An 18,670-nucleotide genomic window follows, 5' to 3' on the forward strand; every position below is an offset into this window, starting at 1 on the left:
TCATACATTATTTTATTGTTACTGCACATTTGAATGTTAAAGTCTCAATGTAAACAGTTAAAAGTTATAACATGAAACTAACCAATGGTGGAAAGTACTGTACTTAAGTACAATTTTGAGGTACTTGTACTTTACTTGAGTATTTCCTTTTGATTGCTACTTTACACTTCCACTCCACTACATTTCAGAGGGAAATATTGTACTTTCTACTCCACTACATTTATTTGACAGCTTTAATTACTCTTCAGATGAAGATTTGACACAATGGATAATATACCAAACTTTTAAAATACAGCACATTGTTAAAGATGAAACCAGTGGTTTCCAACCTTTTTGGCTTTTGATGTCTTACAAAAAGCAGTGTGTAGTCGGGGTCACACTTCAGATGTCTGTGAGTTGTTAACAGCTCCACTAAATAGGGATTTTTCCCTCAAAACTTCTCATATGGTTTCATTTCAGTAAATGTTCAAATGATCCAATATTTCACCAAAAATCAAAAATTACAGAAAAGTAAAAAAACTGAAAACATATTTGTGTATCAGAACTTTGTTTTTTCTTCTTTCCTGTCCCATTAATTATCTCACGACCCCTCAGATTTATCTGGTGACCTTTTGGAGCGGCCCGACCCCTAGGTTGGGAACCACTGGACATGCCTCTTACACACTGATGTTTCAGTATTAATAATCTTTTACCTTTTAACATTGACCATAAAGGGCATCTTGTATGGCTTTGCTATGTTCTTCTATGTATAACATATCTATTATATCCAAGAATACTGTATGTAATATGAATACATACTTACCTGCTGTGCAACACAAAGAAGCATCTTACAGTACAGCTTTATAGTTGGTCCATATTGCCTCATGACTCTTCATGATTCTCATGGATTCATTAATTGAATTTGCCAACTTTGTGCAGAGCTATGAAAGCACCTGAGAGTCCACTTTTAGTCAAAATGTCAGTTTTACTTTATGGTGAGCTTTGAGGATCTACCATTGTTGTTAAACTTGGGTATATGTAAGCCTTTTGCTACAATGCAGGCTTTAGGAGTTCTTAAATATATAATTTAGTGTCAATGAAAAGGATGAAAGGCTGTTGTTGAGCGTAATATACAGCATATACACAAACACTAGTTATATTATGGGTTTTTTTAAACATCTGATGACCATTCTGATCACATCTGACTAAATGACCAAACCAAAACCAGAGTTGATTTTTAGTTATAGCTCTCTAATTTGCATGATGATCCATCGATGTAGTGGACTACCAAAGAGGGTCTAAATGCTGCAAGTAACAGCAAAACTTTGAGAGAAATGTCACATCATTGTAGTTTTAAAGTGTGGCATACTGTAAATAATCAGGACAAATGTATCAGAAGTGAGCCAAAAAGAAATAATATGCACTGATGCATCTTGAAAAATGTTAGTTGCCTTTAGCATTATTGGAGGTAAATATAATTTCATCATCCAGCTCTAGACAAACCCCTCTAGTAGCTCTGTATGAGTCATTTATGTATGTGTATAAAATTCAAATTTAGAAAATGAATACTTTATTACAGGAAACAAAAAAAAAAATCACATTTTAAAGCATGAACTCAAACATGCGTGTGTGTACAGTAGTTTTCTATGCAGTATGCTATAAGTAAGTGTAGTAGCCCTAAGTAGCCTCAGTACGCTCATGAAGAAGATTCACAGAACTAACAGCGACTTGTGTAACATACGGGAGAAACAACTATTAATACTCCACTCATAACACTATACACCACACATACACACTCCCAAAACACTTTCTCATTCAGTCAAGTCATAAATAATAGCAAATCAAACATATTACAAGCGCTCAACTGTGCATTTTTTTTTTTGTCCGGAAAAGGTCTGGAGAGGAGGTATTTTATCTTTCATTGTCTATATTTAGAGATTGATAGTGTTCCAGTTAGTTGCTGTCCACTCTTGTTGATCATAACTGGGAGGGATGCAGCCAAATTAAATAAATAAGAAAATGAGTCAGCAAATTCTGGGGCAAGCTCCTCAGAACTGACTTGTAGTTTTATGCGGCTAAGGAATTTTGCCAAATTAGACAAAAATTTGAGCTCAGTGTCAGAGGGCTGAAGGCACTTCAGGCAGTACTGCAAACTAACAATCCAAAGTCAATAAAAAAAAAAAAAAAAGCCATTCAGTCAGTAGTGCCAAAGCTTGTGTAATACATACACTTCTTACATCCCAATAAAGTCTCCAATTACAACTCAGAGATTACAAAACGTTAATGCGTCCCCGGCAGGTACAGGGATATAATCAAATCTTAAGACTCGTGTTTGATTTCTTCAGACTGTGTTACGTTTCAGTCAGTAAAGTTCACGTCTTTGGCCCATCCTTTTTATTAATCTTCCTCGCTGTGTCGTTACTTGTACACAGACGTTGCTCCCGTTGAGAAAGTCTCTGTTGTTAGGCGTGTAACTGACAGGAGATTGTTTTCGATTCTCTATAGCAGCTTCTGATTGAGAATTTCCCAGATCATTAACTTCCGGAAGAGAGGCATGTGGCACTGTAGAGAAAGAGGGACATTTATTTTAGTGTTTATATTAAAAAAAAACTGTAAAAAACCACAAAAATGAGGTGAACATACAGTATGTACCTGTTTGAAGGTGAGCGGCCTTCCTTTTGCAATATAGTCTGCATATTTACAGGCAAAAACACCACAGTCGCTGCCGTTTTTCTGCTGTGGAATCTCCTGTAAGGCATGCACAGTGCACAGCACGTTAATCTCAAAGTGTAAATAAAAATATTTAATGAAAGCGGTGCATCGTTCATCCCAGTTTGACTTACAGCGGCCCGCATGCTACCAAGAGTCCATTTGCCACTGTCGAGCTCTCTGCCTTTCTTTGCTTTGTGCTCCTCCTTAAGGTAGAGTCTGGAAAACATAACAAAGTCACTTTTATTTATGCAAAATTACAAGATATTGTATAGAAAACCATTCAAAATGATCAGATATCTGAAGCTGAAGAGCTCGATGAGGACTCACAGTAAAAGACTACAGATGTCATCATGTCTCTGGCCCATCGAGTCATATGACTTCACCGTCTTTGATTTAAAATCTATTACCTGGAAAGAGAGAGTGAGAAGGCAAAAAGTAAAAATGTTTATCACCTATTAGAGTATTCATCCTAGCTGACGTTTTATTTTTTTTTACAACACTGAATACTGGATGTAATTAAGATTTTTTGACACCAATCAACAGCAAAACATTTCTACATTTTCCACATTTCTACCTAAATTAAATATCAAAACAGTTTGATCTTTGTCAAGTTTTTATAGACACTGCGTGACAAGAATCACCCACTTAGGGAGGGATATGACATGGGAAGAAATGATAAATATGGACACTGTTCTCAGCGTTCTGACTCACAGCCAATGCCCAGTGGACGCCCAGATGCAGAGGGACAAGAATAAGATCATAGAGGAAGAGGTCGACAGCCTTGGTCCAGCGCTTCACAGCGGCGTGTCCTCCGGCTTGTGCGCCTCCTCCTCCTCCTCCACCCCGCAGCTTGGGGAAGAAGAAGGTGCTGAACGAGTAGACTCTTAATCCCGCTGCTTGGTTGGAGCACCGCTCCATGATCAGGGAAAGGTAGAAGTTCATCACCTGGATGTGTTTAAAAGTAAACATGGGTCACACATTCACAATAATCACTTAGCATCACCTGCATTATCTCTGTAGTGCAACTGCAAGAAAGGCTCATTTTTGTTAACTTTGTCTTTCAGTGAGAAAACAGAAATAATTTGATTAATAATTAGACTTAAGAGAATAATACTTGCTCCAAAAAGCATCAACTCTTTGCATATATGCCTCTGATATATTGTACATGGTAATATACTGGTCCCTCAGTTTCCAGTAACACAGTAATGTATGAACAGATTTATGCTCACATGGTACTGAACATCACAGTTCTGTCAACAACATTTTTGCTGTGATAATTCGAGAAACGAGGTCATGCAACAAACTTTTGTTTCCATAGCAACCGGGTGCAGTAGCTGCTACTGTTGGCAAACACTCACACCTCACAAACAGTACATAAACAATTTGATGGTTGCGTTATGAACAGGATATTAGAAAAGCTGCATCTTCTCTGGTTTTTGCTGAAATCTATCAGATATTAACTACAACTTCCCTCTGTTTTGAGGGAAGCTTGAAGTCACAAGCTAGATTTAACACCTGCAGCATAATCGTTATCAGTGTTTGCTGTTGACATTTTCTTGCAGTCCATCTTGTTGTTGACCACATACAGTATCGCTTTACTACACCATACCTCATCGTTGAGCCATCCACCTTCCTGTAGTGTGGCCAGGTCTCTCTGTGTGATGCGTAGTTTGAAAGCGGCACTTAAAACAAGGTTGGGATCACTCTGAGCCAGAGCACCGCTCACCTCCGCTGCCATGTCCTACACAGACAAAAAACACATTCAATAACATAAACTGTATTCATGCCTCCTTCAACACAGTAAGAATGCATGTAACTCCCTGAAAGTTTGAGTCTCACCTTGGTGAGTCGAGGTATGTCCTCATCACTGTGTCTTATGTGGGTGGTGTGTGCAGAATGTGTGTCCAGCAGGCTGACGGCAGAAGTCTCTCTGTCCACTAGATTGAGGCGAGTAGCGACTTCTGTAGAAAGGTCCAAGTCTGCTGTCGGCTTCTGCTGCAAGACAGGTTGACATAACAGGAATTATACATTTACTTTTCCATCCATATTTATAATGTAACGAGTGCTTTGACCTGTCAGGAGAAAGCAAGAAAAAAAAAAAACTACCTTTGCACATCTCACATGCTGTGTGTCCTCAAAGGTTCCACTGAATGTCTTACTGAGAGTCAAACCAGCCCGTCTGGAGAACAAACATTCAGATGTTATAATAGATAATAATAGAAACAATCAGAATCAGAATAATCAGAATATACCAACCTGTCCTTGGGTGCAGATGCATTTCTCCATGTAAACACACTTGGGGCAGCTGTGCGACAGAGACAAATATCAGTGCGACATCCTCAACAACAGATTCATTGGGGCTTGTTTACTGCATTATTGAGTATGTTTATCTCATATTATTATATATATATTAACTTTGAATAAACTGACTAAGTGTTGTGAGAAAAGCGATCTGTTTATTCACGGAATAGCTTTATTATAGCTTTATCTATAAAAAAAAATAGCCCCACAATCAAGTATGAGGCAACTACAACTTAATGACATAAAACCATCACTTAAAACACCCAAAAACGACTCCATCGGTTTTCTTGGAGGTGAATAAGGATTATAGAGGTGTCTTACCTGTGTATCCTGTCTTCCTGGGCACTGATTCAAAAGCTTTTCCTGAAGCAGTCGCTTTGTGTTCACTCTGCACCAGCGACTCACTGGGATCAAAAAAAAAAGAAAAGGATCTCAGAGGACTGATCAGCTCATTTCCAGTCTATGTTGTTCAATTGATTTTCAAAAAATATCTTCACACGTATAACAGGTTGTACTCACTCTTGTGGTTTCGTTTGGTTGAAAGGTAGGGGTTGGCTTTTGCTGTACTTCTCCGTCACCATCTCCAGCAAGCGCCTGTAGTGCTCCTTATTGTTCTGCTTTATGGCCTAGAGGATAAAACCCAAAACACATGATAACGGACGCAGCCGTGAGGTGCAGAGCTTTAAAGAATCATTAGAAAGAAACAAGCTAATAGCTAATGTCTTTTTTATTGTGATTTCTTCATTTTCAGTGAGTCTAGTTTTCTGCTGCTTAAGCTGTTGTGTAATTTCACTTAGAAGATGAAGAACACTTCATAATTAAGCTTAATAAATTGGGTCTAGTTTTACATAAAATGCTGTTCTAAATGCATCAAATTACACAATTATATAGAATTAGAAAGAGCATTTGTATGACTACATTCATCAAGCCAAATGATTGTGTATTTTACCTCTTCCACAGTAAGACTGGGCTTGTAGCAGCGGTTGTGTCCAAAGACATTGCAGGTGGGGTCGGGGTTTGGGGTTCCTACCCTCAGAGGCCTGGAGGGCAGCAGCTGGAGGGAGCCTCTCCTCTCCCTGTCTTTCCCCCTGTCAGGGAGCCCTGCAGACAGCGCTGTCCCACTGTATTCAAAGAAATAATGACCATTACCAAGGGAGCATTGTCAAAAGACACTACACAGAAAAACCGAGTGAAGTGAGTGAATGAAGGACGCTATCCGATTACTTGCCTGTATTTCCTCATTAGAGGAGGTGAGGAGCTCTGAAAGGGATTCTTACCGCCCCTTTCATTTACTCCACCCACTGGTTTATCTGTGGAAGAAGAACAAAATCAACGGAATGACAAGCAAGGATTAGGACGATAACACCACAACGTACACAGCAGAGCGTATGAATGACACAAAGGGACATTAAAATGAGTCAGCAGGTCATTCTGTGCAATAATAGCCGCTCTTACTTACCCATTCTCCACTCAGTGCTGTTCAGCCATGAGGTGTGGAGCTCATCTATTCCCATCAGAGTGACGGGCTGCGTCAACAGAGGAAATGTAAGTCATTCAAAAGGTAAAAATAAAAACCGTAAGTCAGAGCATCAAGCTAAACTTACAGTAACACTGAGCTCAGTTTTAAATGCAAATACAGTAAAATTGTCAGATTAAATGTTGATATCCTGTATCCAGACACATTCACATTTTGTCTTGATCCACTTCATTTGCATTACAGTTCACATCTGGTATCAGATTTTGCTTCCCCATTCATATTTGACCAAGTCTGACCAAATAAAATACAACTAATACAACTATATTTGGTATCTTGCGTCACAAATAGCCTTTAAAAACTTGTCTAGGTTGTTTGGCATATAGGCTAATCAACACGTTCCGCATCTCTTTTCATAGGTTAGTTTTAGTGTATGTGTGTGATGGAGTTGGAGCACAAACCTGTGTCTCTTCATATTGTCTGTGCTTCTCACAGCTGGTCGTCAGCGGATTCCGCAGCCTGAGCAGACTTGCTACCCCGGCCACAGTCTTCTTCACAAAACTTATTACTACATCTGACACACACGAGAGCACATATAAACATCATCATTACATTCATTTGTGAGATTTTTGGAATTACAAAAAAAAAGATTTTTTTGGTAAATGAACCTCGTCTGCGTCTTTTCACCTCCACCTGTTCACTCTGGCCAACACTGTCTGCAACATCAACACTGTAACAGAAAAACAAGATTTGAGATAAATTACAAACAGTAGAAAATGTCACAGTATTCTTGACTCGATGCTGTAATAACAACAATGTGATGCTACGTTTGGTTTATGGTTAATTTGCCAGTTTATCAGGTACAACTGGTTAAAACTAGCGCAGTCGAATACAACAGCACTGCAACAAATCCCATGTTCATGAAGGTAATAATACACAGTTTTTGTTGATATTGTACATAAACTTAGATGTTGATTTAACTACAAGGTCATTTTGGAGGCTGTAGTTTCTAATGTTGTTGAACCATTTGGTACTATACTCAGAGGTGTTACTAATATTTAGTCTACCCTCACCGATATGAATAGGGTGCACAACATATTGTAGTAAACACCGCTCGGTATAATCAAAACAAATCAACAGCACCACAAACTACAGCCTCCAAAATGGTCATAAAGTTGAATCAAGATAAACTTCATTGATTCCACAGCGGCTCAGATGCATTTCCAGATGAATAGATGAGAGATAAGTACTGTTGTGTTAGTTTTAGCTTGGTGTACCTAATAACCTGACATCATCATACATGTAATTTGGGTGAGCCAACTATTGGTGCCTTCAAACAACATATAAACGAACTGGTGTTAAAAGACGGTTTCACAATTTTTCAAGTCTTGTCTTATAACAGTCAGGTGCCCAAATGAACACTGAAATAGGTTTTTCTTGCTGTAATTATTCCTCTTGTTCATACTGGCCATTAGAAGATCTCTTCATAATGCATGTACAATATAAGTGACGGGGCCTCCTTCTGTGCAAAAATGTGTTTAAAAGTTTATCTGAAGCTAATATGAAGCTTCAGCCATCCAAATGAGCCAAATAAAGCAGATATCTTTCAACATTAAAGTCGTTTTAGTGCCAAAGTCTCTCTTTTTGTTAGTATACTTCCACCACAGCTTGACAGGATACACTGTCCGGGGAAACACAAGGAGGGAAATTTATGCTTAAAAAGACTGTAAATGTGTCAGATATCCACTTGATATGACTAACTCAGACTGTTGAAGCCTCATTTAAGCTTCAGATAAACTTTAAATGCATTTTTTGCACAAAATAACTGTGTGGACACATTGTGGATTTTGTCCCCCATCACTTACATTGAAAGCACATTTAAAGGGACCTTTTAACCAGTAGCCTTCTAGCCAGTATGAACAAGAGGGATGATTGCAGCGAGGAAAACCTCTGTCAGTGTTCATATGGGCACCTGACTGTTGTTGTAAGACAGGTTTGCAAAAATGTGAACCTATCCTTTAATTCAAAATACAGATGATAAGTGTGGACTTTATATTTTAAGTTGAGCTCAGGAGATTTTAACAACTGATTGAAATGAAGCCTGTGTGATAAGATGAAAATGAAAGCAACCTGTGCCAATATTAAGATAATAACAACAATGGACGATATTTAAGATACAGTAAGATCTCTACTTTATTTTAACTAACTAGTGTTAAGGTTAGGTCGATTGTTGAGAGACTTAACGTTATAATCACCAACCTCCTTGAAGACACCCATTGATTCTCTGGTTACCAATAGTAACACCTAGGTATATAATTAAAACATAGCAGTTATCCTCAAACACCAACCTCTGGTAGTTACGTTTAGCCGGTCTGCCGTTAGTCTCCTGCCGCTGTGTCCTCGCCTCAGGTGTCGTGGGTCTCCCCTCGCTAACGTTACCTTTCCCGGGCCACTCGGTGGGGTTTTGCCCCGTTACGGGCTCAAACAGCGAGGATATTCCGTCAACTATCCATCCATACATCCCAGACAAATACGAGAAAATTGTAACGAGGTCTTCTACGCGGGCCAGGACGATTTCACCGCAGAGACGGTGTCAGACAACGATCTACGACACACAGCCTGCTGTTATCCTAGCTTAGCGTTAGCACACACTGACTGCGTTGCTGGCCAATTTTTTTCCTAGGATGGCGATATTATGACCCGCCCTACTCTGGCTCTGATTGGCTAGTACTCGTTACCTTCGTTGGTTGGGTTGGTTATGAGGAATGACATTGGTTAGAATTAGGGTAAGAATATCAGGGTAATCCAATCAGAAGCAGAGTAGGGCGGGTCATTACGTCGCCATCCTAGGAAACAAAATACCGCGCGCTGCTGACATCTTAAGGATGTGCGTCATTTAGTGTTGATGTTTCACGAGATGCGAACGTTTTGTTCATCTGTGTAGAACGGAATGGGCGGAGTTCTAAAGTACAACCGAGTGGAAACAAGAGACGGGAACCCGACCACAAGCGGTGTCTGTGGACTGACGAAACGAACCAACCCTGGCGAGAAGCTAAAGAGCGTCAGCGGCAGGTTAGAGTATCATTGGCTGAGACTGAGCTGCTCAGACATCAATTCTGTTACATAATCGTGGTCAACATCCCACTTACTACAGGTCACTTACTACAGTGACCGATTTAAATAGACAAATACTGGGAACCAGATTATAAATTTTCATGACATTCATGAGGCGTTAAAGGAAATTTGAAATTAGAAAAGCATGCTGATAACAACGGTGTAATTTATGATAAAAAGTGAAAACACTCATAGTACATCGAAATTATGAAATAGTAGTAATTTTTAATTAAAATATTCATTTTTTTGTGAAACCAAATTGATTTATCATTTTAAAATTTGACTCAATATTTCCAAAATTTGACTTAATTAGTACCTATTTCATAATTTTTGACTCACCAAGAGTATATTTATTTCTATGATGACCAATGTAAGGAAATCAGATTACAGGGGACAGACCTGGGTTATAAATATTCATGGCATTCATAAGGACGTGATGAAAATTGGAAATTAGAAAAGTATGCTGATCAAAACAGTGTAATTTATCAGAAATCTATGAAAGCGCATATCCGCCAGGAAGAGAAAACATTTGAAATTATGCATGATAAAATGAAAATACTCATAGTAAATCAAAGTTAATGAATTTTGACTATATTTGTCCTAAGACTACTAAATCTTTGACTGAGTATCTCATTATTTTGATTTATCAAGAGTATTTTTATCTCTGTAATGCCCAACATTTAGCAGAAATGGGTTTACACAGTAATCATAAATCTCACTAAAAGGGATAATCTAGCAGATGTCAAAAATAATTTAGACAACCTTTATGGAGGTAAAAAGTTGAAATTGTTCAATCAATACTGTTGTTCCTACAAGACTTAGTGTTCTTAATCTCAATGTTTTATCAGAATTTACTGTATGTAATTATGTTTTCAATAATCATCATAAACCCGTCTGTGACTGCTTGAATTGAGCCTGTGCCTTGTTTATTGTCTGTTTTTCTGCTCAAATACAGTCTGTTCCTCTTATTTTATTGTAACTGTTAACAGAGCATTGTTTACTCTGTATAAAAAAGTTAAATGAAAAAGCATAAGACAATCTCATATGTATCTCAAATATCTCATATGGATTTCTTGAAAAACATACATCATGCAAAAATTATAGACAATACATTTGTCAATTCTAATCTATGATAAAACAAACCCCAGTCTGTTTTGTAATCACACATGTAAAATATTTATTAGCTTTATGGTAGAAACACAAATAATACAAAAACACCTTTATGCAACAATGCACAAACTAGCTATGTTGATTTCCAGTATAAAACCAGAGCACATTTGGACACATGTACAATGAACATCAGTCCTATTTACATAGCAAATAAAAAGAGTATAAAATATTAGTAGAAAAATAACAAACAGCACTATTTAAAACGATGAAAGACATTTGTTCTCAATAGTGGCCTTCACAACGCTGAGGTACAGAGAATAGAAAAATTACAATAGAAAATCTTAAAAAATAATTTACGTACTTATAAAAAAATCACATGTCATTAAAAATTTGACACATATGTGATATTCCTTTCTACATATTTCTACATGGGTGTAAGGCCATAGACGATATGCAGACAGGAGACATTCATAGTTTCAGTGGTCGGACTTCTTCGGGTCGGGCTGGAGGACAGATGAACCTGAGAAGACACAAAGATACAAACAAAAAATGCACAATATTAGAAAAGGAAACAAATAATCTTAATCCTCAGACTTTAGTAGCATACATAAACAGCAACCAAGCTATAGTACAGTTAACAAACTACTGGTTCTGTCCTGTCTTGTATTTATTTGAGTGAACAGATGGCAAAAGACAACATCCAACTGGCTGCTCTCAGTAGTTAAGTCAACAGTTTATATTAAAGCAACTCTGCATTTGTTGAAAAAACAACTACAGTTTGAATTAAAACTTTTAATAAACGTACAAGCAAACAACAGGGTTCAGTAGTCGAAGGGGGAGCTATTTTTTAGAGCTGCAACCATTACTTGATTAGTTGCCAACTATTAATATTAATCACCAACTATTTTGATGAAATAAATAGAAAATGTCCAAATTCTCTGGGTCCAGCTTCTCCAAAGTGAATATTTTCTGGTTTCTTTAGTCCTCTATGAGAATAAAATTAATATCTCTGGGTTGTGGACTGTAGGTCAGAACAAAACAAGACATCTGAACATGTCACCTTGGGCTTTAAGAAACAGTGATCCATGTTTTTCACCATCTTCTGACATTTTATGGACCAAACTACTAATCAATTAATCAAGAAAATAATTGACAGATTAATCAGTATTTGTTGAAGCCCTAATATTTTTTTCATAAGTAGGCTTAAAGCAGTGCGACCTGTTTAGTGTTAGACAACAATGTTAAAGAAAACTGGAATATCTTAATTAGCCCGGGGCTGCAATCAATGATTACTTCCATTATTGATGATGAATAATCGGTTGATTGTTTAGTCTATAAAACATCAGAGAACACTGAAAATGGCCATCATATTATCACAAAGAACAAGACCATGAATTCAATCTATTATAATGAAGGAACCAAGAAAAGCAGCAAATTCACATATTTGAGAACCCGGAGCCATTAAATGTTTGGCGTTTTTGCTTGAAAAAAAAAAATTACTTAATTGATTATCAAAATAGCTGCCAATTCATTTTCTTTCAATCAGATTAATCAGCTCACTCTACTATGAGTGAATATCTGCCACTATCTCTTGGCTACCAAAAACCTAAAACATTCACTCCAGTGAGTTAACACATCAGTAAATGCTGCACAGACATGTAAGCAGAACCTCCAACTTCAACATTAAATATTCAGTTCTGTAAAAACACAACATGAGAAAACGTCCTGTAATGAGAGACTTTACAGACAGTCCATCATCAGCAGGTCTGTAACACTCTGCTGTTTGAGAGTAAATGTCCTGCAGGTTTCTGTTGCTGTCTGACAGTTAATTATACTTTTTAACAAGTCAGTCCACTTTTTACAAATTATGTACGTCTACTTCACAGTACGGCCAACAATTTACGAGAGCAAACCATATTATTTTAGATTTCTGAGTGCCCATCATCTCTACAACCACTGGTTTAAGTTCATAGCTGTCTGTATGAAACAAGCTGGAGATATGTAATCAGTGAATGAGCTTAGATAGAACTGTTGGCTAATTAGGTATAATTAGGTCATCTACAGCATGTTTTTTTTTGTTTTTTAAAGCCAGCAAATGGTTACATGTGTTAAAAATGTGTTAAACATGAATTTAAGGGAATGACCCTCTAACTATACGATGGTCAGAAACCTGCAGGATATGTACCAACGAGACCAGAGTGTTATCACCTCTGATCTGACTGCTGACAAGTCAGTACCCATCCTGGGAGGTGCACTGTGCTGGAGGTGGAGTGAGTATGTTACACTCACACTCACCTGGACCATACAGGTAAACGGGAGACAAGCAGCTCAGGTACAGCCACGTCCTATTCTCCTGCAGCCAGCGCTGCCGATAGCCAATCATATCAGGGGAACAGGCTGCCTGTATCTTCCTTTCCTCTTTTGGGGGTGGGACTAAATGAGTCTTGCTTACTAGGTTGGGAGATGATAGAGCACACAGGTTTTGTGGATTTTGGCAACATGCGGATTTGCTCACACGGTCCAAGGAAGTGTTGAGAAATGTACACAGAAAATTTCTAAAAGGTTACAGATTAATGGGAAAATCACTTCCTGGAAAACAAGTGACCAACGTAGGAGACTTGTCTCTAATGCTGGGATCAGACTACACAACATCTTTGACTTTGAGATAGTCATTGTGTCAGACTAGGTAATCAAAGAGTCATCAATTCTTGCTGCGACTTGGCCAAGCTTGCAGTCTTTAACAACTTGTGCAAAGGTGATTGTTAATGTGTCAAGGACTGACTTCACTATTCCGCCTGACAGCACAAACCAACTAATGTTTATGTACATGAACACAGTTTTATGAATGAAAGTGAATCTGCAATCATTCATAGCCACTTGGCTTCCTGCCCAGTCAGTAGAGAAAGATTGAGAGAGTGTTTTTTGCAGCTTACATATGTGTGCAGACAGAGGATGGTAGTAAAAGACATTATTCCTTGCACTGCTGTGTTTACAGAAAACTGGTCTATGCTCCTCTGGGCCAATGTCACGGAGCACATTGTAGAAGTTTGTAAACTAGAAGAGACAAGGCAAAAGATGTCGGGAAAGTGTCGCAGATGCTGCCTCGGTTGTCTTCCGCTGGGACACACTACACACGATAAAAATAGAAACTGTTGTGCTTGATGCTCATTTTTGTTTGGGCCACTACTGTGCAGGTATTGTGTAGTCTGATCTCTGCATAAGAGCTATAAAACAAAAACCCAGTGCACTGTAACATCTCCCAGTGAGAGATCACTTGCTACATTTAATTAGGTGCTCAGAACCCAAGAAGTTGTGCTTATTAATTTTGCAGAGTGGGATGCCTTGAAATTTTTGGGTACCATCACCATAGCAATTTCTAACTGGACTGTACACACTATTCGAGTACTGCCTTGTGCAAACAGTCATAGATAAAATATTGCTTACACAGACATCTGTAAATTTTACAGAGTGCAATAAAAGAACAGCAAGAAAGCGACAATGCGCCCATCCCTCAACCGATGAAGCACCCAGTGTGCATCAAATTTATAACAGTGTTTTAATTTCCTCCACCTCAGTGCATTCAACTCCATCTTTTGTCTTGAAATCCACCTGGTGCTCCCCACCTCTAACTAATGCTGCTCACCTTGTCTGGCCCCCACCAACCGCTGCTGGACTTTCTCTAAATGGTGGATATATTCAGTCAGGGATTTTTCTGGATCCTGAGACGTTCCTCCTGAATGCCCCGAGGCCAGAGAGGAGCTGGAGTACACCCTACAGAGAGAGGTGATCTCATTTATAGAACAAATACTTTCAGTTTCTAACTCTTGAGCTGAAAAGTCTTTGTTGAAGAGGAGACCAAACCTGTTGTGCAACCTGAAGGGAGATTTACTGGGTGGAACGAGAGCTGACATGGTGTCTCTGTGGCCGGGACTGCCTTCTCTGTTTGGTAGCGAGTCAGACTTCGATCTTGGCTGTTGCTGCCTTAAAACCTCGGCTTTAGACCCTGCGATAGATATTAAGAGTGAGACCCCACCAACACACACAAACAGTCATGTCATGCATGTTGAAAGATGGATAAAAAAATGTTCAATGAGCTGACCTGGAGCATGCCCATTGACATTCCCAGATATAGATAACCTTCTGATGGCTCTCTGCCATTTCCTGGTTAGGAACTTCATTCTGAAAAAAAAATGTGTGTGTAGTCAGTTTTATCCATACCAGAGGTTGAGCTTCATCTTAAAGCTTTACATCCTGTATGCTCCCTACCTTGAGACTGCAATGACCACTCGTACAGCAGCCCTGAATCTCCTGAGGGGTCTACGCTGGGAGGAGAGCGGGGGTGACGGCCGTGCTCCCATATGGGCGATGAGACACAGCGTGGCCTGCTCACACTCCTGGAAACCTCCTAACAGCAGCAGCAAGTAACGTTTCTGGTACACCAGAGCTTTCCTGAAGCTCTCGGCACGCAGGTAGCGCTCATATAAACGCTGCACCTGCAAACCAAAAAACAGAGATTGTAATTGTTTCGTCGCTTTGTTTAGAGCTGCAAAGATTAGTTGATCGACAGAAAATTAACAGACAACTATTTTGATAATCAATCAATCATTTCAGTGATTCTTTTAAGTGAAAATGCCAAATATTAGCTGATTTCTGCTTCTCAAATGTGATGATTTCATGCTTTTCTTTGTCTTAAATGGTAGTAAACCGAATATTGCCTTGCTGCAATGCTACATCAAAACATATACACAAGACATTAAAAAGAGATTGAGACTAAGAAAAGGAAAATGTCATAAACAACTAGATTTAAATCATTTGCCAACTCTCATGCCAAGTTTGGAAACAGAAAACTCAAAATGACATCCAAATCATATCCTAACTATTTACAAGATTATGTGACTGTGTTTTCGACTGACTTTGCCGTGGCTGGTGACATCACTGATGGGTCTGTTTTCAGTTTCCGTGGTGACCTTGGCGAGCTCGTTCTCCGAGCGACGCAGCTGGCGCTCCAGGCAGGTGAGTTTATGTTTGAGGGTGGCTCTCTCCTGACTCAGTGATGTCACACGCTCCGTCAACTCCGAGTTCTCCTTCAGCAACCTCTCCAGCAGACTGGATGACGACGATATGGACGGCATCTACAGTGAGAAAAGTAAGATGCATTTTATGAATAAAACATTTAGCTGGAGGAGCTTGACAAAGACGCCAAACATGAGCGAGAGACTTTCTTAAAAAAAAGTTTACCAAGTGTACCTGCTGGTTTTGTTGTGAGCTGCCAGCTTGGGCGCCATCAGTCTGGAAGTTACTGCGGAGATGCTGTGAAGATGCGGCTTTGTGTTGCTGTCCTGCGGTTCGTCCCGACAGCCTCTGAGCAGCCATCTCTCTCTCCTCCCTTTCAAGCTCTGCGAGAGTGCGCTGCAGCTCCTGCATGCGCTGCTGGTCCTGCTGCCTCAACAACTCCAACTCGCACTAAAAGTCAGACGTTTTTATAAGCCGGTGTTTGAGCGCATCCGAAATTATTTGAAAGATGTTAAATATGAGTATAGTAGAGAAGTGTAAGAACAAGGTTGATGATGTCTTACCAGTTTGTTGTTGGTCCTCTCCTGTCGTCTCTCCCTCTCTATCTGCTCTTGCCTCCCCTTCCTCCTCTCCCTCTCCCACTGCTCCTCCCTCTCCCTCTCCTTGTCCTTCAGCAGTCGGAGCTTCTCCTTCATCTCTGCCAGTTCCGCCCCTTGGTGTCTGGACCGCTCTCGCTCCACCTCCAAATCACGGCTGGCTTCCTGTTTCTGCTCCTTCAAGGTCTCCGTGGCTATACGATGACGGGTTGCGGCTTGCAGCTCCTCCCTTGTTTTGACCTCCTCTTCCCATTTCCTTTTGCTCTGCAGTAGCTCAGCCCTCAGTTTGTCTGTAGAGGCTGCGAGCTCCTCCCCTTGACGTCGCTCCTGCTCCAGCTGGGCGCGCATGTCAGAGATTAACTTCCTGTCCCTGGCTGCATCCGCCTCATGTCTGCGGTTGATCTCATCCAGTTGCCTGGAGCAATGGTCTCGCTCTTCATCCAGCTTCCTGTGAGCATCGGCGAGCTTAGAGTGAATTTCGGCTAACTGAGATTGTTCCTCAGTCAGGAGGCGCTCAAGACGAGTCTTCTCTTGTATGTTGAGGTCTTGTTGGTGGGCGGAGCGTTGGCGTCCATCTTCCAGCTCCTTCTGGGTGTCGTCAAGGCGTTTCTCGAGCAGCACGCTGCGGGACTGTTCAATCTGAAGCTCGCGTCTGAGATTGCTGCAAGCCACCCTCTCCTGTTCCACCTGACCCTTCAGAGCCATGACCTCTGACCTCTGCTGTTCAGAAGATACTTGTATTGCCTGGAGAAGGAAGAGGAGGGACATCTTTCAGAGTTTAACTACATTCTGGCTACTTGGATTCTTCACATTGTTTTAAAAAAATCCACTCCATCAAAGGGAAACTATCAAGCTGCATATTATCGTATAATAAACATTTTTTTTCAGTATGCATGTTTTTAAGTCCATGTCATACCTCTCTCCTTTCCTCCTCCTCCTTTTCTCTACGAAGACTCAGAACTCTCTCCTGCTCCAGTTGTTGCTGAAGCTCCTGGATTCTGGTCTGCTCCCTCCTCAAAGCTTCCTCACCCTCCTCTACAGCCAGCCTGGGGGAGCGATGATGAAACACACAATTATAGCATTACCTGTGCATTTGGCAGCTTGTGTGAATGTGACACACACATGATGAGGAGACAGATTGCAATGTGTGATAAAGGTCATTACAGCACGGGGTTGACATAAACTAACAAAAACACAATTTAAGGAAGTGATTAATTAAAATAAATAAAATATTCCAAGTTATTCAAAAACACAGAGAAACTTCTATTTTAAAAAAAGGTAAATAAGACAGTTTAATGCTTTAACTGCACAAATTTAGGATACATATAATAACACTAGGAGATTGGATCCATTTGTGGCATCAAGTTGATAACTTCATAAAATTGTAAAAAGTAACAAAATGGTGAGTTTAATTAATATGAATGAAACTATACAGTGAATGTGCCCTGTTTTGTATTATATTTTAACTTGTGTCCAATACATACTGGAAAAGGCATGCTTGTGTGCTGATATTGAGTATATGTTGTATACCTGAGTGACTGTACTCTGTTCTTTTGCTCTTGCTGAGCGTCACTGGCACATTTCAGCTGTTTGTGGCTCTCCTCCAGCTCTGCTCTCAGCCGGGATTCAACCTGTCCATCAGTCTGTAGCTGCTCTCTGTGCCAGTCATTATCACCTCTGTAGTCAGTCTGAGGGTGAAAATAGAAATGATCAGCATGGACCACTCAAGGGAACTGAAGAACAAATTCCCTCTCATATTAAGTTTAATATTTACTGTAAGATTATATATATATTTCAAACTCACATGCGTGTGTCTCTGTGCCATTCGACAGAGCAGCTCTCTGAGAGCGATCACAGTCTCCTGCAGCGCCCTCTTCTCCTGCTGCCAGCTCATGGGGGGGTTGGAGGAGGATTTGTCACGTTGGTCCAGTAGATTGGAGCTCTCTTGAGAATAATGGTGTGTCTGACTCAATGAGAGGGTTGTTAAGTCTGGGACATAAGGGTGGGATGAGGAAGTGGCACGACGTTGGGACAAAGTGAGAATTCTGCAGCTTTCTTGATACACTTTCTTCAACAGGCCCTGCAGAGAGATAGAGGAAAAAAACTGAGTAAAACTGAAGCTTATTGTCATATAAAATTACTACAAGTTTGTGTGTGTGTGTGAAGTCTACCTGGAGCTCAGGTGACAGCAGGTCGTCGCTGTAGCTCATACTGCCTGCAGCACTGTCGGTGTTAGCGGTGGGGTTCATGCCTCGGCAGCGGAGATACTCAATAAACTGAGCATCCAGCCTTTCGGTCTGTTCCAGCTCCACTCTCAGCCTCGCACCCAATTCTGAGCTCACATCTGAAACACCAGAGTAGAACAAAGAGT

At 40.0% G+C, this 18,670-nt stretch overlaps 2 protein-coding genes across 3 annotated transcripts in view; both read right to left on the reverse strand.

The window, feature by feature from the left end:
- Nucleotides 1–1,526: 1,526 nt before the first annotated feature.
- On the reverse strand, nt 1,527–9,141 carry senp2 (SUMO specific peptidase 2). Of its 2 annotated transcripts, none has more exons than XM_067614021.1 (17): nt 8,815–9,141; nt 7,135–7,196; nt 6,928–7,040; nt 6,452–6,518; nt 6,221–6,302; nt 5,942–6,113; nt 5,512–5,618; nt 5,314–5,396; nt 4,948–4,996; nt 4,798–4,870; nt 4,531–4,683; nt 4,301–4,432; nt 3,403–3,636; nt 3,019–3,098; nt 2,823–2,907; nt 2,632–2,727; nt 1,527–2,541 (listed from the first exon to the last, which is right to left on the reverse strand). In XM_067614021.1, the coding sequence occupies exons 1-17, from the start codon at nt 8,985–8,987 to the stop codon at nt 2,479–2,481; spliced, it is 1,824 nt and encodes a 607-aa protein (XP_067470122.1). In that variant the 5' UTR covers nt 8,988–9,141; the 3' UTR covers nt 1,527–2,478. The 2 variants fall into 2 exon arrangements, with proteins under 2 accessions (XP_067470122.1, XP_067470121.1); XM_067614020.1 differs by having other exon boundaries at nt 4,531–4,686; nt 8,815–9,140.
- Nucleotides 9,142–10,732: 1,591 nt separating this feature from the next.
- The window catches only part of pcnt (pericentrin), a 38,521-nt gene continuing 30,583 nt past the window's right edge, over nt 10,733–18,670 (reverse strand). The window contains 13 exon segments of the mRNA XM_067614939.1: nt 10,733–11,210; nt 12,986–13,141; nt 14,334–14,461; nt 14,552–14,693; nt 14,790–14,869; nt 14,957–15,183; nt 15,604–15,822; nt 15,938–16,153; nt 16,267–17,043; nt 17,216–17,345; nt 17,830–17,987; nt 18,104–18,379; nt 18,471–18,643. Of these exon segments, the coding sequence (XP_067471040.1) occupies nt 11,167–11,210; nt 12,986–13,141; nt 14,334–14,461; nt 14,552–14,693; nt 14,790–14,869; nt 14,957–15,183; nt 15,604–15,822; nt 15,938–16,153; nt 16,267–17,043; nt 17,216–17,345; nt 17,830–17,987; nt 18,104–18,379; nt 18,471–18,643 (2,726 nt within the window). The 3' untranslated portion in view covers nt 10,733–11,166.

The sequence above is a fragment of the Thunnus thynnus genome, chromosome 16, assembly GCF_963924715.1.
Source record: "Thunnus thynnus chromosome 16, fThuThy2.1, whole genome shotgun sequence".
Taxonomy (NCBI): domain Eukaryota; kingdom Metazoa; phylum Chordata; class Actinopteri; order Scombriformes; family Scombridae; genus Thunnus; species Thunnus thynnus.